The following is a 26020-nucleotide window of genomic DNA, read 5'->3' as shown; positions in this document are numbered from 1 at the left end:
TAGGTCTAACATACAAGGAACGGCTGAGGATCCTGGGATTGTGTTCATTGGAGTTTAAAAGATTAAGGGGAGATTTAATAGAAACTTACAAGGTAATACATGACTTGGAAAGGGTGGACGCTAGGAAATTGTTTCCGTTAGGTGAGGAGACTAGAACCCATGGACACAGCCTTAGAATTAGAGGGTGTAAATTCAGAACAGAAATACGGAGACATTTCTTCAGCTAGAGAGTGGTGGGCCTGTGGAATTCATTGCCGCAGAGTGCAGTGGAGGTCGGGACGCTAAATGTCTTCAAGGCAGAGATTGATAAATTCTTGATGTCACAAGGAATTAAGGGCTATGGGGAGAATGCGGGTAAGTGGAGTTGAAATGCCCATCAACCATGATTGAATGGCGGAGTGGACTCAATGGACCGAATGGCCTTACTTCCACTCCTGTGTCTTATGGTCTTATAGTTGTTAACGTGTTCATTCTATTGACAAATTATGAAATAAGTATGGAAAAATTTAAAAACTCACTTATTTGGATGTTCAGATTTCATAAGCCAACTTGAAGAAAACATAGATTTATATTCAAATATTTTACCATCATTGCATTATTTTACTTCAGTTCATTGTGCATTTTGATTGGAATATTAGTAGGATTGGTTTGAAATTAACCTAATCAGGTTTTTGCTGACAACAAATGCGTTTACAAGAAATACATGAAGATGCCAACAAAGAAGGCATAGGTTATAGGGTAGAATTTATCTTTCCAGCTTTGTCAGGCCACAAAATGTACTTAAATTTTGTTGTTCTTATGTAGGTGGTTCTCACACCAACTACCACCTCCTCAGTTGGTCCATCCATGCTTTTGTCTCCTGGTATGTTCAAGCATTCAACCGGAATGATTTCAGAAACTGAAAGGAAATACGGTTCAACTTCCCCTTTAACATTGGCATCAGAATCTCGATCTTCACCGCTACCAACTGTTCTCAGTAAGACTCAGCTTCAGGAAGCATTAACTCATCTAATAAAGGTAATAAAAAGCCTTTTATATGAATGCACTCTATCTTCTTCAGTTGGCTTTTTTTAAAGTGATAAGTAAGTACTATCTTGTTTCCTGTCATTTGTCTGTCTCCTGTAAACCTTATCAGGAATGTGCCGCACAGGATGAAGCATTCCATATAAAAAAGAATGACTCTTAAGATGTGCATGTGAGGGCAATGTGGCAATTTTCAAGCGCTTTTATAATACAAGAAATAGGTTATACGCAATGCAGGGAAGTTAAAGGAAACATTGGTAGGTGGAAAGAGTTCTGCAATTGTATTTAAAGAAAAGCTGAATAAAATCTGAACTGGCATATTTTTGGTTTATTAATAAGAATAATATTGTAGGCATATTCTGTGGTTTCAACCTAATTGCATTACATGGCATAGTTAAATTAATTTTAGCATAAACTCAGTGGGATGAATGGCCTCCATCTGGGCTGAAAATATTTTATCATCCGTTTTAATAAAAGGCATTCTGTTGCTTCTGATTTATGCTCACTCCAAGCGCAACTCACTTAACATTACTTCATAGTGATGTGTTGCTGGCAAATATACAGCACTATATCTTTAATATTACTGCCTCTGAATTCATGCTGCTTAGGATTTCATCATTTTTCTAGCACCACTGTGTGGAATTCAAATATTATGTATTATCCAATTTATGTTTGATATCCTGCACCCTTCACACAAAACTTTGCCGTTGGCAATTGGTAATGATTGTGAGAAACAGAATTGCCCAAGTCGCATAATCTATACGGCGCTTGATAAGGTTCCTCATGAGAGACTGGTGAGCAAGGTTCAATCTCACGGAATACAGGGTGAACTAGCCATTTGAATACAGAACTGGCTTGAAGATTGAAGACAGAGGGTAGTGATGCTGGAGGGTTGCTTTTCAGACTGGTGTGCCACAAGAATCGGTGGTGGGTCCACTACTTTTCATCATTTGTATAAATGATTTGGATGTGAGCATAAGAGGTATAGTTAGTAAGTTTGTAAATGGAGGTGTAGTGGACAGCCAAGAAGGTTACCTCAGATTACAATGGGATCTTGATCAGATGGGCCAATGGGCTGAGTGGCATCAGATGGAGTTTAATTTAGATAAATACAAGATGCTACATTTTGGAAAAGCAAATCAGAGCAGCACTTATACACTTAATGGGAAGGTTCTGGAGAGTGTTGCTGAACAAAGAGACCTTGGAGTGCAGGTTCATAGCTCCTTGCAAGTTGAGTTGCAGGTACTGAATAAGGTGTTTGGTATGCTTTCCTTTACTAGTCAGAGCATTTGTGTATAGGAACAATGACTTTTGGATATCCTGAAAACTAGTTTTTTTTTGTAGACTTCTTCAAATTCCCTGGGATCACTATTTAACATGAGAGTCTTCCCCCAGTTCCAGCAGTGCTTGATTACTCTCTAATTTAGAAGAACACATCTCAAACCGTGATTAAATTATTCAATTGATCAAACTTGTTTGTACCAATTGTGTACTGTAAACATTATAACATTTATTTTACTTCCTGAGGCATGGTTCAGCACAATTTATTTCTTTGCTCATCTCCATTGTCAAAGTTCTTGAATATTTTCATTTCACAGACCAATATGCAAATGTTGAATGTAATATCAAAAGAATCGATGAGATCCAGATTTACAATGGTTACTGTGCTCTTCACCAATGTTCCCTCTAAGCGTCATGGGCACGCAATGGCTCAGGTTCCCCACACACTGGTGTGTCAACTAACTGACTTCCTGTTCTGGAAGGCCCTGCTGTGCACAGAATTCAAAAGGTCCACATAGTGGCAAGAAGCATCAGTGGGTACACAGATCTTCTGCACTCTTATTTTCTTGGCTTCCCATTGACAAGGTCCAACTTTTTCCTTCTTTCCACCACAAGAATGATCACTGGAAAACCCATCGCCAAGATTTGCGTGCAAGGCATCATCAAGAAAGATTATCATTATCTTATTGAAATCACTCAGAACTCAGACTTCAGCATATGATTCTCTATTTTCAAGCTTTTTATAAGGTATTATCTACTCACCTTTGGAATTTTTTTTGTTTAGACGAAGCTCCAGCTGTGAAAACTTGCTTTAGATGTTTTCTGTATGCTTAGCCATTTAAGCTGTTTGAGACTCCTCTGTTGTTCCATCTTATCCTTGGTAGCAGCCTCATTGTACTGTCCAAATCTAGTATGACTAATTACAATAGCATTGAAATCTCCCAGAAAAGATCTTTAGTATAGAATTACATTTGACTGGGCATCCTAATTCCCAGGACATATTTGAAAGCTCCAGAAACTTAACAGCCAATTTTGAATTATGATTAAATTGACTGAGAATCTCTTCTTTTTGAAGCTGCTGGTGCCCCATCAGATCTGATGAAGATTCATCTAGTCTCAGTGCTAGCTTGCTTTCATTTAATGGCTGCTGCCTGACCTGCTGTGGTTTCCAGCATCTGCAATCATTTGCTTGTATGTGGGATGGTGTTGACTGGGTTGGATTTGTCCTGCTCTTTGTGTACTGATGGGGAATTTAATGATATTTAGTGCTTGCATCCATTTCTTGATGCAGGGAATTGAATTTGGTGAAGACTTAGAAAAATGAGAGGAAAGGTGGCCCAGCTATCGTTTACAAAAGAAATTGGGGATAATATTAGATGCAAAGAGATGTACAAAACTGCCAAAATAAAGACCAAATGTGAGGATTGGAAACCTTTTTGCAGCTCAGCAAAAGAGGATCAAAAAAGGGAAAATCGAGTATCACCGTAAAATTACAGGGAGCAAAGAAACTGACCATAAAAGCTTAGCACAGTACAGCACAGGAACAGACCATTCGGCTGACCTTGATGCGAGTCTAAACTAATCCCATCTGCTCGCACATGGTTCGTATCCTTCTATCCCCTGCCTGTTCATGCCTGCCCAGGTGCTTTCATCTCTGCTTCCACCACTTCCCTTGCCATCCACCACCCTCTGTGTAAAAATAAATACGAGCTTGCCTCGCTTTTAAACTCCCCCCTTTCGCATTAAACTGATACTAATGCAGAGTACTCATTAAGGACCTTGCCCACTTCCTCTGGCTTCATGCATAAATTCCTCCTTTTGTTCTTGAGTGGACATGTTAGGGTTGTTAGGGAAAGAGTATAACACACTTTCGGATTCTCCTTACTTGCCAAGAAAATTTCATGGCTCCTTCTGGCCCTCCCAACATCTTGTTAAAGTTCTTTCTACTTCGCTAACAATCCTCAAGGACCTTCAGTCCAGCTTGTCCATTCCAACCAGTCATCCTGATTTAGCCTAGTCCCATTTGACCCATATCCCTCTAAATCCTTCGTATTCATATCCCATTCAAATGCCTTTTAAATGTTGTAATCGTACCCACCTCGGGTAAAAAATGAGGTCTGTAGATGCTGGAGATCACAGTTGAAAATGTGTTGCTGGTTAAAGCACAGCAGGTCAGGCAGCATCCAAGGAATAGGAAATTCGACATTTCGGGCATAAGCCCTTCATCAGGAAGGAGGAGAGGGTGCCAGGCAGGCTAAGATAAAAGGTAGGGAGGAGGGACTTGGGGGAGGGGCGATGGAGATGTGATAGGTGGAAGGAGGTCAAGGTGAGGGTGATAGGCCGGAGTGGGGTGGGGGCGGAGAGGTCAGGAAGAAGATTGCAGGTTAGGAGGGCGGTGCTGAGTTGAGGGAACCGACTGAGACAAGGTGGGGGGAGGGGAAATGAGGAAACTGGAGAAATCTGAGTTCATCCCTTGTGGTTGGAGGGTTCCCAGGCGGAAGATGAGGCGCTCTTCCTCCAACCGTCGTGTTGTTATGTTTTGCCGGTGGAGGAGTCCAAGGACCTGCATGTCCTCGGTGGAGTGGGAGGGAGAATTAAAGTGTTGAGCCACGGGGTGGTTGGGTTGGTTGGTCCGGGCGTCCCTGAGGTGTTCTCTGAAGCATTCCGCAAGTAAGCGGCCCTTCTCCCCAATGTAGAGGTGGCCACATCGGGTGCAGCGGATGCAATAGATGATGTGTGTGGAGGTACAGGTGAACTTGTGGTGGATATGGAAGGATCCCTTGGGGCCTTGGAGGGAAGTGAGGGAGGAGGTGTGGGCGCAAGTTTTACATTTCCTGCGGTTGCAGGGGAAGGTGCTGGGAGTGGAGGTTGGGTTGGTGGGGGGTGTGGACCTGACGAGGGAGTCACGAAGTGAGTGGTCTTTGCGGAACGCTGATAGGGGAGGGGAGGGAAATATATCCCTGGTAGTGGGGTCCGTTTGGAGGTGGCGGAAATGACGGCGGATGATACGTTGTATACGGAGGTTGGTGGGGTGGTAGGTGAGAACCAGTGGGGTTCTGCCTTGGTGGCGGTTGGAGGAGCGGGGCTCAAGGGCGGAGGAGCGGGAAGTGGAGGAGATGCGGTGGAGGGCATCGTCGATCACGTTTGGGGGGAATCTGCGGTCCTTGAAGAAGGAGGCCATCTGGGCTGTGCGGTGTTGGAACTGGTTCCTTGAAGAAGGAGGCCATCTGGGCTGTGTGGTGTTGGAACTGGTTCCTTGAAGAAGGAGGCCATCTGGGCTGTGCGGTGTTGGAACTGGTCTTGAAGAAGGAGGCCATCTGGGCTGTGCGGTGTTGGAACTGGTCTTGAAGAACAGCCCAGATGGCCTCCTCCTTCAAGGACCGCAGATTCCCCCCAAACGTGATCGACGATGCCCTCCTCCGCATCTCCTCCACTTCCCACTCCTCCGTCCTTGAGCCCCGCTCCTCCAACCGCCACCAAGACAGAACCCTACTGGTTCTCACCTACCACCCCACCAACCTCCGTATACAACGTATCATCCGCCGTCATTTCCGCCACCTCCAAACGGACCCCACTACCAGGGATATATTTCCCTCCCCTCCCCTATCAGCGTTCCGCAAAGACCACTCACTCGTCAGGTCCACACACCCCACCAACCCAACCTCCACTCCCAGCACCTTCCCCTGCAACCGCAGGAAATGTAAAACTTGCGCCCACACCTCCTCCCTCACTTCCCTCCAAGGCCCCAAGGGATCCTTCCATATCCGCCACAAGTTCACCTGTACCTCCACACACATCATCTATTGCATCCGCTGCACCTGATGTGGCCACCTCTACATTGGGGAGAAGGGCCGCTTACTTGCGGAACGCTTCAGAGAACACCTCAGGGACGCCCGGACCAACCACCCCATGGCTCAACACTTTAATTCTCCCTCCCACTCCACCGAGGACATGCAGGTCCTTGGACTCCTCCACCGGCAAAACATAACAACACGACGGTTGGAGGAAGAGCGCCTCATCTTCCGCCTGGGAACCCTCCAACCACAAGGGATGAACTCAGATTTCTCCAGTTTCCTCATTTCCCCTCCCCCCACCTTGTCTCAGTCGGTTCCCTCAACTCAGCACCGCCCTCCTAACCTGCAATCTTCTTCCTGACCTCTCCGCCCCCACCCCACTCTGGCCTATCACCCTCACCTTGACCTCCTTCCACCTATCACATCTCCATCGCCCCTCCCCCAAGTCCCTCCTCCCTACCTTTTATCTTAGCCTGCCTGGCACCCTCTCCTCATTCCTGATGAAGGGCTTATGCCCGAAACGTCGAATTTCCTATTCTTTGGATGCTGCCTGACCTGCTGTGCTTTAACCAGCAACACATTTTCAATTGTACCCACCTTCACCACTTTCTCCAGCATCTCATTCCTTACACACACCACCCTCTGCATGAAAAAGTTGCCCCTCGTTCCTTACGAAATCTTTCCCCTCTCACCTTAAATGTACGCTCTGTAGTATTGGACTCACTTCATGCTATCCATGTCCCTCATAACTTTATAAACCTCTTTAAGGTCACCCTCTACCTCTAACACTCCAGGGGAAAAAAACCCAGCCTATTCAGCCTTCCCTTCTAACTCAAACTTTCCAGTCCTGACAATGTCCTTGTAAATCTTTTCTGTGCCCTCAAGTTTAACAACAATCTTCCTATAGAAGGGTGACCAGAATTGTACACCGTATTTCAAAGTGGTCTCACCAATGTCCTCTACAACATTACATCCCGACCCTATACTCAATGTTCTGACCAATGAAGGCAAGCATGCCAAATGTTGCTTTCATGACCCTGTGTTTGTCTTGTTTAAGTTTCCTAAACCTTACTTTTTTCTTTTTTAACTAACTATTCAATTTCTTTTTGTCATCCAAGGCTCTTGAATCTTGTCATCCTTATCTTGTTTCCTCACAGGAACATGCTGGTCTTGAATTCTGATCAACTGGCCTTTTAAAAGGCTCCCGCATGTTAATTGTGAATTTGTCCTCAAACAGCTGCTCCCGTCTAATTTAGATTAGATTAGACTTACAGTGTGGAAACAGGCCCTTCGGCCCAACAAGTCCACACCGACCCGCCGAAGCGCAACCCACCCATACCCCTACATTTATCCCTTACCTAACACTACGGGCAATTTAGCATGGCCAATTCACCTGACCCGCACATCTTTGTGACTGTGGGAGGAAACCGGAGCACCCGGAGGAAACCCACGCAGACACGGGGAGAACGTGCAAACTCCACACAGTCAGTCGCCTGAGTCGGGAATTGAACCCGGGTCTACAGGCGCTGTGAGGCAGCAGTGCTAACCACTGTGCCACCGTGCCGCCCACAATTTCTCCAGCTCCTGCCTAATACTGTTGCTATTAGTCTTCCCCTAATTTTGCAGTTTTACCCAAGGACCAGTCTTATCCATAACTAACTTAAAACTTGCAGAATAGTGATCACTCTTGCCAAAATGCTCCCTGACTGAAGCTTTGAATACCTGACTAGTCTAATTCCCAAATACAAGGTCTAGTATCGACTGTTCCCGAGCTGGACTACCTACACGTTGTTTCAAAAGACCCTCCTGGATGGACCTAATAAATCCTGCCTAATCTATCCCAACACTAAAGGAGTAGAGTCCCCAGTCACTATTGGGGAAGTTAAAATTCCTGACTACAACAGCACTGTCTTAAAGTTTTCCATCTGTTTGCACGTCCATTCGTCCATCTCTCAATACCGACTGGAAAGCCAAATAGTATATCCCCATCATACTAATTTGAACATTTACTTATTCCTAAGTTCTACCCATATGGTCTTGCTGGATGAACCCTCCAAAATGTGTGTACACAATACAGCTGTGATATTCTCTTCAATCAGTAACATAACTTCCCCCACCGCTTTTTACACCCCTCTGTCTTACCTGAAATATCTAAACCCTGGAGTCAATTCCCAGTCCTGCCCTTTTCTGAACCAAGTTTCTGCAGTGGCTACAACATTGTACTCTTATGTACTAACCTAGACTCAAAAACTAATTTGCCTTACCTGTTATACTCATTGCATTAAAATAAAAAACACTTTAGACTGCCAGTTCCACTGTTTATTAACTTGGCCCTGCCGATTCTTCCTATTAGAATCCAGAACTTTTCCATCACTCTGCATGCTGATCTACTACTGTTTCCTAACTCCTGCCACAGCATGTTAAATCTCCCATGCGGCACTCGCACACTTCCCTATCAGGATAATGGTACCTCTTCAGTTTAGGGGCAACACTTTCTTCTGGTACAGTCCCACCTGCCCTGGAAGCGATTCCAGTGATCCTAAAGCCCTCCCTCCTCAACAGCTCTTTAGCCACATTTAATGTATCTTCTTTGTACTTCTGGCCTCCGTGGCATGTGGCACAGGGTATAATCCAGAGATTACAGCCTGGATGTCCTGCTTTGCAGCTTCCTACCTAATTCTTTAAATTCCTTTTGCAGGATCTCTTCTGTCTTTCGTCCTCGTTTAATACTAGTATGGACTATGTCTTCTGGCTACTTGCCCTTCCATTTCAGAATATTCTGTAAAAATGTGAAGGGAAAGGATTAGTAAAGACAAATGTACATTCCTTACAGTCAGAAGATTGAGAAATTGTAATGGGGAACAAAGAAATGGCAAATGGCAGAAACATTGAACACCATTCTGCCTTCTCAAAAGAGGGCACAAATAACCTTGTGGAAATATTAGGGAGCCAAGGGTCAAGTGATTCTGCTGAATTGAAGGAAATCAGCACTGGGTATTTTCACATGAGTATGACCATGGATGACAATCTGCTTTTTTTTTTGATGTGGAGGAGTCCGTGTTGGACGGGGGGGGTGGGCAAAGTTAAAAATCACAACAGGTTATAGTACCAACAGGTTTATTTGGAAGCAATAGCTTTCAGAGTGCTGCTCCTTCATCAGGTAGCTGACAGCGCTCCAAAAGCTAGTGTTTCCAAATGCTTCCTCTCTAAGAACACTTGGGCACAAATATAGTTGCAGCAGAGGGGCAAGCAGTCTGGTACAATATCCCCCTCCATTGCTTCTGCCTGGGCCTATTGAGCGTCACCTTGGTCAGGCCCAGGAACAAATGCACAAGATTTCCTCTGCTCTACCCACACCACACTGTACCCAAAGATCAGGAATGTGGGGCAGAAATACAACCAAAAATAAAGAAATGCATCTGCCAAACGAACATCTACATGAGTATACATACTCCATGCCACAAAATAAATAGTTGGGCTGCTGGTCCATGAAAACTTTAATCTACAATTACAGGGGACTGCTGCATGCAATAGCCTCCTCTCCATGTCTCGCCACACAGAAAGTGGGACGATGCCTGCGTGGAGAGTATTCGACTGGAGTCTGCTGCCACCCAGTGGTAAAACAAAGTGCTAATACATAAGATATCCAGAGTGCTATTACACAACTCAACAGCTTTTCCCATTGTGAAATCACCTCTGGCAATTTTCACCACCAAACCAGCACCATTAAATCATGCTTATTTTCCAATTGAATCATTTCACACGCAATGCCTGGCAAGGACATTGCAGATCAGCAAACGTGGGGAAAAAAGTTTTGGGAAAGAACACAGCTGCTTTTTTTTCTTCCTTTTAGCTATTTTTTCTTTTGCTCTGTATAATTGGAAATACTCTTGCACACAACTGATTCTTTTACTCTCCCCATCACAAAACCACCTTTATTTTTCCATCTATTAACCACGACCAGTAAATTACCTGTGTTTCCAATTGAATAATTTTCATGTGAAGCCTGTTGCGGGCATTGCAAACCATTGAAGATGCAGGAGTGGGGAGAACTCAATTGGCATCAAACTCCATCTCCATCAAACCTGAAACTGTTCTTGTTGAACCTTATTAGCATCAGCATTTATAACACTGACGATCTGTATTGCTCTGTGGAAAATATGGGAGAACAGAGACTAACGGAGTCAGTTTGAACATGAATGGTGTAATTGCCTCCTCTTGACTTCTGACATTAAATGATACAATCAAACAATCTGGCTAATTTCTTTTCTGGTCCCAGTGTTACATAAACCATCATATTTCATGAAATATTAAGTGTAAACTACAAAATTGGATATGTAAAATGGATATAAAATAAACATTTGGATATTTCATCAAGTGAAATGTTGAGTCCTTTATGTTGTACAGTCTTTCAGTGAGCTCATGATTGTTATCAATTTGATGTTAACATGCAATATCAGGTATACTTGTAGTTGAGTTCTCTGCTTTAATAGCTCGTCCATCTTGCCTTGAGATACAAAGGTAAAGGTGATTTCAGTCACCAAGCTAAATTTGTCAATCGACTGATAGGACTTTCATCAGATTAAGATGGTGCCGACTTATACAGCACCTTGTGTGTTGAGATCTGCAGTGGTTTTTACTGAGTGGGTTATGGAGCTTTTTGGAGCTTTGTTTTACAATTGTTGACTTAATATTTGGTTAATTTAAACTTGCTTTCCAAAATGCATGGCCATTTTCTATGTGTTCAGAAGCAGTGGGCCCCTTGAATGGTATTGTTGGATGACCACTAGGACTAACCTTTCATGCCTTTTTCAAAATAATGAAATGCTTTTTAAAAAAATCAGCTGATCTCTTTTTAAAGAAGTGAATAGTCCTGTTCAACGTGGAATAATATCAAAGATGAACTGTCACTTTAAATGTAGCAAGCTTTCTGCTCTAAAGGCCATCATACACATTTTCTCAACATCCTCTTTCATCTGTTTGTTAATAAGTACACATTTCTATTTTTTTGAAAATAGTTCTTGAATATATGCATGTAAATCAAACCATAGTTGTAGTACAAATTAACTAAAACTATTCACAAAATAGTGAATGACTGGTGTTTATCGTAAGAAGGTTGCAGCATCATGTCAAAGCAGCTGGTGACCAAAAATGTTTTTATACAAGTTATTTTTCTTTGACATAGCTGAAAAGGCCTGTTTGCATGTGTTTTATAGAGAGAACTGATCTGCTCAAGGGCAGGTCCAGTGCTCGTTTTTGTACATCACATCAGGCATTTTCCTCTTAATTTGCCCCTAACATCATTCACTTTCTCTCTCTTGGTATCCCCTTTTAATTGTTTATCCGTTAACAAAATCTGTACAACAAGTGCAAACACAGTTGTGACCATTAGGAAGAATGACTATGACTGACATCTTAAAGCCATGGCACTTCATTCTATGGTTTTCTTGTCTCTATTGCTTCCCCATGGTACAGAATAATTTTCATTGAGACCATTCTATATCAGTAACTCTTAACATATGTAGAAGATGGTTTATAGAGATTAAAAATATTTCTGTATCACAAGGGCATACATTGTTCAAAATGAATTTTCTTTGAAATGTGAAGGAAGTTGAACCAATTTCTAAATACAGTGACATCTGGTGACGTTGGGCTGAATGGTCTTTGAGCATTAAATCTATGCCAGCAGGTTATTTGTATAAATCCGGGTAGCTCTTGTGAACTCGTCTTTTTGCATAGAGATAGAGTACTATAAATTAGTAGCAGTTAATGGTGAACATTCCTGGTAGCAGCAGAAACGACTAAGAAAATTCATTGTGGTTTTACATTGAAAAGTCAATATTGAAAACATTAAGAATTGAGTTTTTTTAAAAAAACTGAAAGAACTGTAGGTGCTGGATATCTGAAACAAAAACAGAAATTATAGGAAAATCTAAGTCTGTTAGCATTTGTGAAAAGAAATTAGAGTGCAAGTTTTGGGACCATTGATCTTTCTTGGGAACCCTTTTATCTCCACGTGATTTAATCTTGTTTTTGGAATTAATGGGCTCTTTTTCCAAAGAAACTTAAGACCAAACCTTGACTTCAAGTTGCGTTGACATTAGAATTTAATCTGTTTTCTTAGATTCTGCACAAGTTAGAATTCAATTATACAAAGACCTTGTGAAATTACAAATAGTCTTCTGGAAACTTAATTAACTATTTTACATTCACACTTGCCTCATTTCAAGAAGTTTATCGTCCCCATTGTAGTGAAGCATGCCTTTCTGTCAGATGACTAATAATCCTGCATCTAAGCGTGAGTTGAGTTAGGAAGCTAATCAAAGAAACTTTGTGAAATGGGAGCACGGGAAAGCAACTGATGAGGTTGAATATGTATTGCTCTTTGTCAAAATCTTCAGTTTTTTTTTAAAAATCACTCCAGCATAATACTACAGTTCTAAGGCAGTGGTATATCATCCTTTCAAAATTTTTTTTCTAATCACTGTATTCAGATGTTATACCTTGAGAGCAGGTGGGACTTTAAACCGAGGCCTCTGAGTCCAAGAGCGGGACTCTATCTCTGAGCCACGAATGTTCCTCAGTGGCTACTCAATTGTTGGTTTCATCAAATAACAACTATCTGTGCATGACAGATTTATTTATTCTTGGTCAAGTTTTCAATATGACCTGCAGCTAGCTTGGACCAATTTTATTGTAAAAGATAATCTATCCTTCCCATGTGGCCTTCCACAATGTGTACGTTCTTCATGTCGACAGATGATATGAAAATTCATGATAAAACAATGTCTGAAACATAGTCGATGAAATGCCCAACTCCCTGGTGTAAACTTGCATCTCTCTATATGAACACTTGTGATAAAATGCACTTGTAAAATTAAATCTCATGTCTCAAGCAAAAGATTTGTCTTTGTAGACTCACCTGAAGTATTCGGGTGCAGTAGGAGGCTTTTTGGCCCAGTATGCCTTCATCTGTTGTTCAAACAAAAATCATTACCTCATACCAATCTCCTGCTTTTTCCTTATACCCTTGCATACTCTCCTTTATCTAAATAATCTTTAACGTCCTCTTGAATTCCTCAATTGAACCTTCCTTCACCATAATTTCCGGTAGTGTATCTAGACTCTAACCACATGTTGAGCGAAAACGTGTTTCTTAGCGTCACTCTTGCTGCTTTTGCTGATCATTTTAAATTTGTCATCTTGCCCTTTTCATGACAGAAACAGTTCTCTCTATATACTCTTTCAGCCTGTTCATGATTTTGAAAGCTTTATCAAGTCTCCTCTTTGCCACCTTCTCTCCAAGGAGAATAGTCTCCACTTCTTTTAATCTATCCTAACTGAAGTTTCTCATCCTTGGAACCATGCTTGTTAAACCAGTTCTGCGTTCTCTCTGATATGTATACGTCCTTGGTGTCTTGGTCAATTGATGAAGTGAATGACTACCAAAAAGATTTGAAGCTCCATCAATTGTAGTCTAGATTCATGATGGTTATTACATGAAATGTTTGCATGGTGTATTGGTCACTAATGTAAATATGAACATTTCTATTTTTGAAGGAATGTTTTTGATAAAAGTAAGATTACCTACCTTTTTGCTGTGATAATTTTAAACATAATTAAAAGCAGCAGGATTACAAGGGAACTGGATGTAAATTATGATTTTGAATGTTAGGTTTTTTTTTTCTTGTGAATAAGGCATGGACATATGACACCGGAACACAAGAACATTACAATGTGGATTGATTTTTATTACATTATACTTGTAGCACATTTCTGAGTCTTCCAAGCTGTGGGTGTCTTTTTCCATAGTGGTTAATCATGACTTTTTCACAATAGAACATTATCCATGTCTCCAGATCCGCTACCAACTTTGACTCTAGTACTTCATTCTTGGGATGAACATATTGTCCTAAGATCCATTGCAGATTGGCACACTGTGATCTAAGCCTTTGCAATCCAGAAAAGCCCTACAAGGTTTTTCTTCCTCTTCAATCTTTGCTTGCTCCAGGCTTTGTAATAAGTCACTTGCTGGAGAAAATTGGGTAAAGACAAAGCATTTTTTTTCTCCACTATTGACACCTGTTGCACAATGAAGGGAGCTAGCTCATATGATGCATGTAGCATACACTACACAAGATTGGGAAATCTTGAACAACTTAAATGCTTTGATGTTGAAAGAAGCAGTTTCTCTCATTTCTTTCAGGTGTGTTGTGGGTCTACCCTTAAATTGCAAGTTAAATTAAATTACATGTTTATTGGAATAGGAGACAAACGTAGATAATCTTATGCAGTTGAATAAAGTAATCGTGTGTTCATTTTATTAAATTATGAACATTTGACTTTCAGAATGACTCTGATTTTCTGAACACAATCCATGAAGCCTATCTACAAATTCTTCGAAAGAATGTAGGTAATATCAAATTATGAAGAACAACCTACTTTGAACTACAGGAGTAACAGGTCTTCACAAGTACAAATAATGCAAATTGCTGTACTGAGCAACATTATACTGTGAGAATACAACTTTACTTCACGATACTAATTGTCTTGACTTCTACATTTGTATTTTGTGAGCATCAGTCTTTGTTTACATCTAAAAGGTATTACTGTATTTTCAGTTTAAATATCATAAGCACTTCTCAAAATATTTGGTAAAACAGATGTGTGTGTGTATATATTATACATATATACGATGCCTTAAAAGGTACAATGTAGTTAATGAGCAATGAGTTATTCCTATTTTTTTCTCTATAAGGAACACGTAAAATGACGTGGTTTTACATTGGTACCTTTTTGGAATTTGTCTTTTGTTTATATATTTGTTTCAGTTGTTCTGTCATATTTTAGTAATAAAACGAGCATTCTGTGGAGTTCTCAATATTTGAAAATACAACTTGCAGTACACTTTCAAAAAGCAAAAGTAGGTTTTATTGCTTCGATGCAGAGGAAAGGTTTTTGGATAGATTTTCCAATTAAGTAAATTTGAAATGCTTTACATTCTTGTATTTGAGTGACAGACTCTCCTTTCAAATAAATATGCAATATAAGTTAAGTTAGTCTATTTATGGACATCACTAAATTCCTTTTCAAATCATTAATTAGTTCTTATTCCACTGACCCTGTATGCTTACTGTACATTGCAAATTTAATTCAAACTTTTAAAGAAAAGCAGTCATGAAATGAACAGAGTTCAAAACTGACCATGTTTTATAATAAAATAAACTTGCAAATGTTTGCATGTCTATTACAATCACTGTAAGCAGGAAAATCTGATGACATTTTCTTAGTTATGGCACAAACCTCTACCCTATATTACTAGCTGTATATTGAGTTGATACAAACTGTGGCTGCTTTTACATCTTTTCAGGCATGTCAAAATCAAAAGGGAATTTCCCATCTAAGCAAGTAAAATATAGGTTTGCATGTTATGTAATAATCAATTCAAGTTTAATACTCCAGACAGTTTAAAATGATATATCTGAAAGTTATTGGGAGTCACTGATCCTAAAAATAGTTAACTGGTAAGCTTATTGTAGTGTCAATTTACAAGTTCACCTTTTGAAGACTTGGAAAAATCCCACCAATGGGGAGTTAACCTGTACATTGAATATAAAAGTAAAATTGCTACTGTGCATAGTTGCCATTTTAAAATGTCATCAGTATCTGACATGCAAAATGGATGTATCTTTAAACTTTGAGGGTGAGAAGAAAGGGGTCGCCTTAAAGACCAGATTAAACTTGTACTCCATGATTTAAAAAGTGGTAGAAGCAGGAACAGGCTAATTGGTCACTGAGGTCTACCCCTGCCATTTAGCAATGTTATTGGCTGATCGAATGCAAGCCATCAGCTCTGATATTAAAAATCTACCTCCTCTTTTATGATCTAGCTTCCACAACACACTCAAGTGCAGAGTTTTTGGATATCACTCTCCTCCGGGAGAAGAAAATTCTTTGTATCTCCATTTTAAATTTTGTCCCCTTGTTCTGTAACTCAAGTCCCTAGTTTGACATTAGTGGAAACATCTCACTTGTAAGGTTAAATTTATCAAAGGTACAAATCAAATATATAATCATTGTAAGAGAGCTGATGGGAACAGTTTTTCTACTTGAACACTCAATTTGTGACTGGCTATTCATAATGGTGTCTTTTTGCATTCTACCAGCATATTATTGTGAACTCCATTTGGTAGTGAAGCAGAATCTTCAGCTAGAAGAATGTATGTCAGTTGTTCAATAAACTAAAAACATTTTATCATACTGTTGTCACATCCTTTAGTAAATCAAAATCCAAGGGTTGGATCATATTTCTCAATGTACCATGATTATAGCTTGTTTTTTGAGGTAAATTTAGGTAGATATTAGTTGTGATGGCTTTAATTAGTAAACTGATATGGCCTAATGCATGTCTGTTTGCAACCAATTAACAAAAATATCTTTCAAATTCACAATTTTGTTTAAACAATCTGCATGTTTTTAGGGTTTAACCTTCCCTTTTACTTAATCTTCTCAAGACTCCTTCCCTCCTTATCTCTCCTTTTTCCCAGCAACCTTTTTCGAGGGAAAAGCATGTTGAAATACTCTTGTTTGTGCTGTCACAAAAAGGTCACAATGGGGACCTTTTTATACTATGTATAAAATGCTTGTACTCAGCACATCTCTTCCCCCATACTTCTCCTCCTGCCAAGCTAAGATATGGAACATGACAGCATTTTGTAAAACAAAACGTCAATCCATCATTTAGCCATTTCACAACTTACTCGTTGTTTGCTTTGTATGTGTGGAATGTATGCCACATTTGTGGATTTTCACTCCTTATGTACAATTTTTTTTTCAGAAAATAGCTATTCTGTGGAACAATGAGTATTTTGATCAAGTTCATTTTGTAATTCTGCAATTATATTTTTCTAATAAATTTGTTCTTTAAACCTATGATAAAATTGTACTGGTTTGTGATGTTTTTAATAAGCAACATATAGATTAGCTTGTGAATTCTAAATTGTCAAGTCTTGTCTAACTTATTGTTTGTGCAATAAAGATACATAACTTATATGCAAACTCTTGAATTGGGTTTGTACCACGTTTGTCAAGAGGTGTGAAGTCATTTCCAGGACGGATATTATTGGAATTGACAATGAATGGAGGAATCACTATGCATTTGTTCATGTAACCATTAATTTTGTCTTGAATTATTGTTTCTAAAAGTTTCCCCACCACGAAAATTGAACTGACTGGCCTATAATTTCTCAGCTTATCTTTCCATCCTCATTCAAAAAAAGTGTGCAACATTTGCAGTTCTCCAGTTCTCTAACACCATCAAATCTAAGAAAGACTGAAAAATAGTGTTGTCTTTAGTAAAGACCGATGTAAAGTAATCATTCAATACCTGAGCTATGCTCTCTACCACCATGTGTAAATTCATTTAGTTCCTAATCAGCTCTCCTCCTTTGAACACACTTTTTAAACTTGTATACCAATATGATGCTGCTGCTCCTTTTTAACAAGGTTAGGTTGTCCTTGTTTTTTTTTTCTAGGAGGTACTAAAGACACAGGCTGCAAAATGTCAGGATTGATCTACTTGGGGAAGCTTTTAATTAAAAAAAATACTGTACAATGAAAAGGGAGTGGCCAGTTCTCCCAGCTCAGATTTAATTTGGTTTGGTTTTAGCAATCTGGCTGTTCAGAGCAAGCAGTGAGTCAGTTTTGAGGCTGCTGGTCAAAGAAACAGCTACGTGGAAGAAGGTATTCCATCCTGAATCTCTCTGCCATCTCTCTTGTAAGACCCAATGTTTAATTTTTCCTTTTTTTTGTGCCAAGGGGTATTTTTGGGGATTGTTGCAAATAGTTGAAACAACATAATTAAGTTGGGATAATCTGTTCAGTTTTCGGATATATTCTGTTCTCTCTTATTTGTATTTCATTTTGTAATCTTACAAATAAATTCTGTTTTGTCTAAAACTAACTGATTGGGCCAGCTGTGTCACTCCTGGAACATCCACTTTGCTTAAAACAACTAGAAAAGTTAGGCTGTGGGCTACTAGAAATGTTTTGAGGGGGTCTGGCCTGTCTGGTCTCTAACACCAATAGAAAACTCTGGGATTTCTTTTTTATGCTAGCTGTCAGACTCTTTTCATACTCTACTTTTATTTATCTCCTCTTAACTTTCAGCTTTGTTTTCCATTGTATTTTCTATCTGACATCTGTCAAAGCTTACTTTTCTGTCCTTATCTTAATTTCTACTCATTTTATAAAACCAGGGAGTTCAACATTTGTTTGTCCAACCTTTGTTTTGCAGGAGAATACTAAAACTATCTGAATTATCTCTGTAGGTAACCTATTGGTCAGCTACTGTGATTTTGTTGCCAGCCTTTGGTTCCAACTGATTTGGCCCAGATACATTCTTCAATCATTTGGCTTTTCCCAAATAATTATTACTACTCTGGATTATTTTGTCTTTGTGGAGCCAGCCTACACCACATGATACAACAAACTCTTAGATGATCATCTATGAACAGTTGATCTACCTCATTCCCAAGCACCATGTCTAGATGCTTCCTTTCTCATTAATCGAAAAAATACCACTGCGGTTAGGCTTCCATAATGGTCATCACTCCATATTACAAACCAGCCCTCCAACCAACTGAGGTAACTGACTCCAACACTCTTTTCCCAGTCAATATTTGGACAATTGAAGTCATTTGTTATAACTAACCTGTAATTTTTGCACCTTTCACGAATTCAGAGCTCCCTGGTTGACCAAAAGAGAAACTTAATTTCCTTGAACATTTTGTTCCTGTACATGCTTCCCACAGTTGATGTCCTTATAAACAACATTTTATCTCAGAAGCAAATAACTTCTGTCATATTGACCCTTCTGAGACATCTTTAGCAGTACAACAATACTGACCCCACACCATTTTTTCCTTTCCTTCATGAACATGTATCCAGAAATATTTAACACCCTGCCTTGAACCAGATTCGTGTTCCAGCTACAACATAATATTTCCACATTTATTTGTGATATAGGTCAAATATCACTACACAAATGAGTTTTGAAGCACAATATCCTCTCTGGAATGAAGTAGTAGGAAGTTTGTCATCCTTGCCAGATTTGGCCATGTGACTCTAAAGCCACAGCAATATGATTGACTCTGACTCTTAATTGCCCTATAAACAGCCATAGGAAGCTACTAATGCCAAGTTCAATTAGGAATGGGCAACAAAAGCTGGCATTGTTAATGGAACCCACATCTCACAAGAGTAAAGAGAAATGAATGTCTGTTAATAAATCATTGTACTCTTGCCTTTTATTTTCATAAATCCAATAGGAAATCAATTATGAGAAATTGGGCAACTTTTATACTATAATTTTACTGTTGTCGATATTTTTAGTTAACCTGTTCAGACATATTCATGACATGTCCAGCACATGTCAGGCTTGAATCTGGACCTTATGGCCACCAAAGCCCTGGTTTTACTGTTGTGGACAGACTTGATGCTCAAAGTACCAGGTAAGTATGTACATATTAGGGCATAAGCATAAAAGAAAATGGTGTGAAGCTATACAGACAAATGGGTTTTTAATTTAGAAGTAGTGTCCAGTGTCTCACTAGTTTCGTTTTAATGATTAAGATGGCTGATTATGCATGCATACTTAAGCACACAGAATTAAAGTGCTGATTTATCCAATTGACACTAACAGACAGTGAAAACATCAGTTTCCACTTGAATAATTAGAAAAAGCTAAGATTGCATGTTTTGCCTTTCAAAATAAATAAGCCTGAGTGCTTTTTCTGGGACATTTTTTGAAACAATTAAAATCAAATTCTGCAGAAATTAAACTCATTCATTTGTGAGGGTATGTTGCTGATTTTATTCTTATATTACGCATACAGCAATGCACTCTGTTAATGTCAAAAGATCAAAGAAAATCTTCCACTATCAATTGTTTTCTCAGAACTTCTATGGGCCAGTCATTTTGCTTGTTTTTGATTTGTGCAGTCCACACCTCCTCAGTTCTGATTACTTTCAGTCAATTAACAGCAAATCAGGAAAATTTAAAAAAAAACAAGTGGCATATCAAGGAACCTACATAAATGTACTATTCTTGTGGTCTTCCTCTTGTTTGTACGGTGAGTACAGTTGAGTTTCAGACACAGGGAAACAAACATCTCCAATAAAAGACACTCTAAACACTGTCCCTTGACATTCACTGGTGTTACCATCACTGAATTCCTCACTAATAACATCCTAGGAGTCACTATCAAACAAAAACTCAACTGAACTTGCTATAGAAACACAGTGGCTACGAGAGCAGGTGAGTGTCTGGGAATACCATGGTGACTAACTCACCACCTGACTTTCCAAAGCCCCATCTACAGAATGCAACTCATGAGTGTGATGGAATACTACTCACTTACCTGGATGGATGCAGCTCCAACATCATGACACCACCCAGGAAAAAGCAGCACATTTGATTGGCTACACTTCCACAAACATCCTACTCTCTCCACTGATGCTCAGTCGAAACAGTGCATACTATCTGCTGAGATTCACTGCAGAAAGCCACCAAAGATCTTTAGACAGCACCTTCCAAACCTCTAAGCACTTCCACCTAGAAGGACAAGTGATCTTAAACTTAGAAATGTTGCCATTTGGTGCTGTTAGTGTTTCTACAAGATATGCCACTTATTTAGTTTCCAGTTTCAATGTGGAAGATGTTAAACAGGTAGGGAATGGCAAAGCTCAGGATAGTCTTTTTGAGGAATGTACTCATATATTTCCTTCTAGCAGCCATAACATAATCTTAGCACAGCAACTAACCAAAACATTTGTTTTTCCCTACATCTGAGGAAAAGTGCATGGCATACAAAGGGCTTAAAAATTGATATTTTTTCAATGATGAGAAATGCTTTTGAACGTATGTATTTGTTCTTTGTTCACTGCAGTGCCCTGAAATATGCTTGAAAGAAACTTTGTAGCTCATGGAATAAATGGATGAGTAGCAACATGAATACGAATTTCAATTTGGCATAGAAAGCAAAGCGTAATGATTAATGGAATTTTTCAAGTTGGTGGAAGAATGATCATGGAGTTCCGTAGGTAGACATTTTAGGATCAATATATTTTATTTTAACATTTTAATGACACAAATCTTGGTATGTGAGAACAGTTTGCAAGTTTGCAGATGACACAAAATGTGGAAACGCTTTAAACTGTGAGTACAGTGTTAAACTTCAAAAGGACATTGATAAATTGGTGTAGTGGGCAGATGAAGTTCATCGTGCAGAATTGGTAAGTTAGATATCTGATGGAAAGAAAACAATGGATCTGTGAGGAGCAAAGAAACATGGGTGTATGTGTGCACAGGTCACTAAAGGTGGCTGGATAGGTAGACTGACCAGTTAACATGGCATACAATATTCTTAGCTTTAGTGGTAGAGTACAAGAGCAAGGAGATTATGCTGAACTTGTGTTAGACCTTGAGTGGAGTATTGTATTTATATCTGGGTAAAAAATGAGGTCTGCAGATGCTGGAGATCACAGCTGCAAATGTGTTGCTGGTCAAAGCACAGCAGGTTAGGCAGCATCTCAGGAATAGAGAATTCGACGTTTCGAGCATAAGCCCTTCATCAGGAATAAGAGGGGGAGGAAGAGAGCTTCTTCAAGGAAGGCATCCTTGTAAGAGGATTCGCAGTAGGTTAAAATCTTCGAGTAAAAAATGAGGTCTGCAGATGCTGGAGATCACAGCTGCAAATGTGTTGCTGGTCAAAGCACAGCAGGTTAGGCAGCATCTCAGGAATAGAGAATTCGACGTTTCGAGCATAAGCCCTTCATCAGGAATAAGAGGGGGAGGAAGAGAGCTTCTTCAAGGAAGGCATCCTTGTAAGAGGATTCGCAGTAGGTTAAAATCTTCGAGTAAAAAATGAGGTCTGCAGATGCTGGAGATCACAGCTGCAAATGTGTTGCTGGTCAAAGCACAGCAGGTTAGGCAGCATCTCAGGAATAGAGAATTCGACGTTTCGAGCATAAGCCCTTCATCAGGAATAAGAGGGGAGGAAGAGAGCTTCTTCAAGGAAGGCATCCTTGTAAGAGGATTCGCAGTAGGTTAAAATCTTCGAGTAAAAAATGAGGTCTGCAGATGCTGGAGATCACAGCTGCAAATGTGTTGCTGGTCAAAGCACAGCAGGTTAGGCAGCATCTCAGGAATAGAGAATTCGACGTTTCGAGCATAAGCCCTTCATCAGGAATAAGAGGGGAGGAAGAGAGCTTCTTCAAGGAAGGCATCCTTGTAAGAGGATTCGCAGTAGGTTAAAATCTTCGAGTAAAAAATGAGGTCTGCAGATGCTGGAGATCACAGCTGCAAATGTGTTGCTGGTCAAAGCACAGCAGGTTAGGCAGCATCTCAGGAATAGAGAATTCGACGTTTCGAGCATAAGCCATCTGGGTGCCATGCTTTAGGCAGAATGTGAACATATTGTAGCGAGCGCTGAAAAGGTTTATGAGAATAGATTTTCAGTTGTGAAGATAAATTGGAGAAGTTGAGACTGGTTTCCTTGGAGAAAAGATGGCCGAAAGGAGATTTGATAGAAGTTTTCAAAATCATGAAGTGTTGATGAATGAGAAGGCACAGACATAAGCTAATAGTCAAGAGAAGAAAATGTATAACGAAAGAGTAATTCACAAAGCCAGTCTGGGAGGCAGTGTCAGGAGGTGGGTTCAGTTGAGGCGTTCCAGAGGATATTGGATAATTAGTTAAATAAAAACAGTATTCAGAGTTAAGGCAGGAGAATGGCATTAAGTCATAATACTCATTCACAGTGCAGGCACTATGGGCTGAACAGTCGCCTTTTGTTCCGTAACAATTCTGTCATTTTCTGATCTGAAAATGTTGAGCAGTTTTACCCTTCACTTTCCCTGAAGTCTTTCTTTCTGTTTGGTTGTACCAGTGCCTGACCGTTACCGAACTATGCGGTTAGATTATAAGCTGCTCGTATTCTAGGTTTGATGAAAGTTAGCTGAATGCGGTAACTTTAGGACACAGAAAGATAGTTCTGTGCGGTGTAGCTGACAAAGTGTTCTGAGGTGAGGAGGCACTGACAGTTTGTCGGTGGAAGCCAGTAGGAGGCGGTTGGCTCATCGACGCCCCGCCTCTCAGTCGGCGTCGGTGGGCGGCGGGGGATAAGCCGGGGGTTGTCGTGTAGTTCGCTCTCTGCTCTCACACACCATCAGCGTCTCGGAGCTCTTTCAATCACCGCCGACAAGAGCCAGTGAGCTGGGCCATGGCCTGTTACCATAGACCAGACGCGAACACCCTGCAGGCCTTGAAGGACATGGCCAACACGCTGAGGATTCACTCCATAACTGCCACCAGCGAGGCCGGATCGGGGTAGGTGCCCAACCGGCGGCGGTTAGATCACAAAAATCACCGGAAGATTTAAAGTTTGCTGCCTCGAGTGGGAGTTTCAGTTTAAATGCCCACCCCGTCCACTGGGAAGCAGCTTGAATCCGGAGGGGCGGGGGAGGGGCGGGGGGGGGGCGGGAATCTGAGCTGAGATTTAAATCTTAACCGCCGCCATGTGTGAATATTTTTAAAAAAATAACCCGCCAGACTGGTCAGAAAGTGAAGGAGAAACAATATATCGGAAAATGTCAAGCTATGTTCTTAATTATGATGGTGGTGATGATAATAAAGTAAATGTTGGTTGTTGTGTGCCCTGGCAGGGGGCAGGACCCGCGCTCTCGCTGTGATGGCTGCCGGGGCCTGGCGGTGGAGGCGAGGCGAGGCCAGAGCTCCCTCACATCACCAGCTTCTAACCCTGGTTGTTTGCAAATTAATTTTTCTTCCTCCATCACCGCCCAAACTTCAACGATCTGGCGATCAGTGGAGCTCGAGAACCCTCTCCAGCCGAATAGTTAGCCCACACCTGTAATTTACAGTTATCCGTAAACATTTTGCAGTGGATTTGCTTCGATATTGGGGAAAAGTGAGGACTGCAGAGTTTAGATTAGAGTGGGGCTCTTACTTTGATATTGGTTTGTTTAGCATCTTTGGGTAACGCCCCCAAGACCAAGAGGATTGTATTTAAACAGGGAAGTCTTAATATGTTTCCCAGGAGAGTAAATGTGGACTTTTGATATTCAACGATTTAATTCTAGCATTTATTTTTCATCGTTTTACTCAGTTGTTTTAGTTGCCTTTGTGTTGCTGACTATGCGTCAATTCTTGTTTAATCAGTCTAATACAATATTCCATCTTCGTGGAAGCTCATATTTTCCTGTCACTGGGGTGGTAAGCGTGATTTAATGATACGATTATGGAATATTTAGTGGATTCTGTGTTATTGTGAGTTTCCTTATAATCAGTGTGATTCCCTGCCAGTGGCACATTGAGTAAGTCCAAATTTTAATCCTAAAATTTTAATTTTAAAACTCTGAGCTGATTATAATTGGAGACGCTACAGTTTATCCAGGGGCGTGTTTGTGAGCAGCATCATTCTTAATTGCAACTTGGTGATCACTGTATTTGTGTCAATGTTAGTGAAAACAGGAATGATCTTAGCCGTGATACGTCTTGAACTGACAAGTCTAGGAGCTCTGTGGTCAAGGAACGTCTATTTTGGAACAGTTTCAATACCAGTAAATACACTGTCAAGGAATGAATGCCTTCAATAAATGAATCTGGCTTTCAAGAATAATAATTTTTATCTTTTTGGAACTCTAAATAAAAGATCCACAGTGAAAAAAGTGGGTAAGGAGACAGAACTGAAAATGCTAAATATAACAGTGAAATACTGCAGAAATGGTGTTTTGTAAATCTAGTGAATTAATCCAAATTAATTCCTTTTCTTCGGTTTTACAATCATTGATTAAGATGCATCGTTCATAAACAATGGCTACTGTTGTAAAATGAAGATTGTATAGTGTACAGTTTGTAAGCCTGTTTCATTTTGCAGTTTAGACTTTTTTCCCCTCACTGTTTCAACTTCGTGATTATGGATGCTGCCCCTGCCACCACCACCATGTTGCTGTTAATGACATTTAGTTTCAAATTTGATTTTTTAAATTCATTCATGGGATATATGCATGACTGGCCAGGCCAGCATTTATTACCTATCTCTGTTTACCTAGAAGACAGTTAAGTGTCAACGTATTGCTGTGAATCTGGAGTCACATGTAGGCAAGACCAGGTAAGAATGGTAGTTTCCTTAAAGGACACTTGTGAACTAAGTGGGTTTTTGTGACAATGGTTTCATGGTCACCATTAGATTCCTAATTCCAGGGATTTATAAATTCAAATTCCACTGTCCGTTATGGCAGGATGGAAACTTGGGTCCTTCTACTGGGGCCTCTGGACTAATAGTCGAGCGGTAGTACCAGTAGGCCATCACCTATATGAGGAGAAAGTGAGGTCTGCAGATGCTGAAGGTCATAGCTGAAAATGTGTTGCTGGAAAAGCGCAGCAGGTCATGCAGCATCCAAGGAACAGGAAATTCGACGTTTTGGGCATAAGCCCTGAAGAAGGGCTTATGCCCGAAACGTCGAATTTCCTGTTCCTTGGATGCTTCCTGACCTGCTGTGCTTTTCCAGCAACACATTTTCATCACCTTTATGAGGCATGTCATGAAGATCACCAAGACTAATCTTATGCTTTCCCAACCTTTCTCAAAGAGGTTCCAGGATCATCATCAGAATCAGCAATTCTAGCTGACACATTTCTGTATTTTTTCAAGGACAGGGTTCTCAACGTTTTGCACTTGATGTACCACCAATCATTCTTTTAAATAAAACCTGGTCCCACCATGATAAAAACAAAACCCAGCATTCTAAAGGGTGATTTTTTACATTTGCATGTATTTTAGTACTATATTAAAAATAATTGAAATTTTTAAGGACATTAAAGTTTCCAATGATTTACTGTG

At 40.3% G+C, this 26020-nt stretch overlaps 2 protein-coding genes across 2 annotated transcripts in view; both read left to right on the top strand.

The window, feature by feature from the left end:
* dcp1a (decapping mRNA 1A) overlaps positions 1-14785 on the top strand; it is a 63731-nt gene extending 48946 nt beyond the window's left edge. Inside the window, exons 8-9 of the mRNA XM_060835160.1 lie at positions 805-1017; positions 14448-14785. Of these exons, the coding sequence (XP_060691143.1) occupies positions 805-1017; positions 14448-14528 (294 nt within the window). The 3' untranslated portion in view covers positions 14529-14785. The remainder of the gene's footprint in view (positions 1-804; positions 1018-14447) is intronic.
* An 8455-nt stretch (positions 14786-23240) lies between these two features.
* LOC132822334 (transketolase-like) overlaps positions 23241-26020 on the top strand; it is a 62164-nt gene continuing 59384 nt past the window's right edge. The window contains exon 1 of the mRNA XM_060835579.1: positions 23241-23487. Coding sequence (XP_060691562.1) covers positions 23381-23487 — 107 coding nt within the window. The 5' untranslated portion in view covers positions 23241-23380. The remainder of the gene's footprint in view (positions 23488-26020) is intronic.

Source organism: Hemiscyllium ocellatum, chromosome 14 (genome assembly GCF_020745735.1).
Source record: "Hemiscyllium ocellatum isolate sHemOce1 chromosome 14, sHemOce1.pat.X.cur, whole genome shotgun sequence".
In the NCBI taxonomy this organism is placed as follows: Eukaryota; Metazoa; Chordata; class Chondrichthyes; order Orectolobiformes; family Hemiscylliidae; genus Hemiscyllium; species Hemiscyllium ocellatum.
This window is presented reverse-complemented; position numbering and strand designations above follow the sequence as displayed.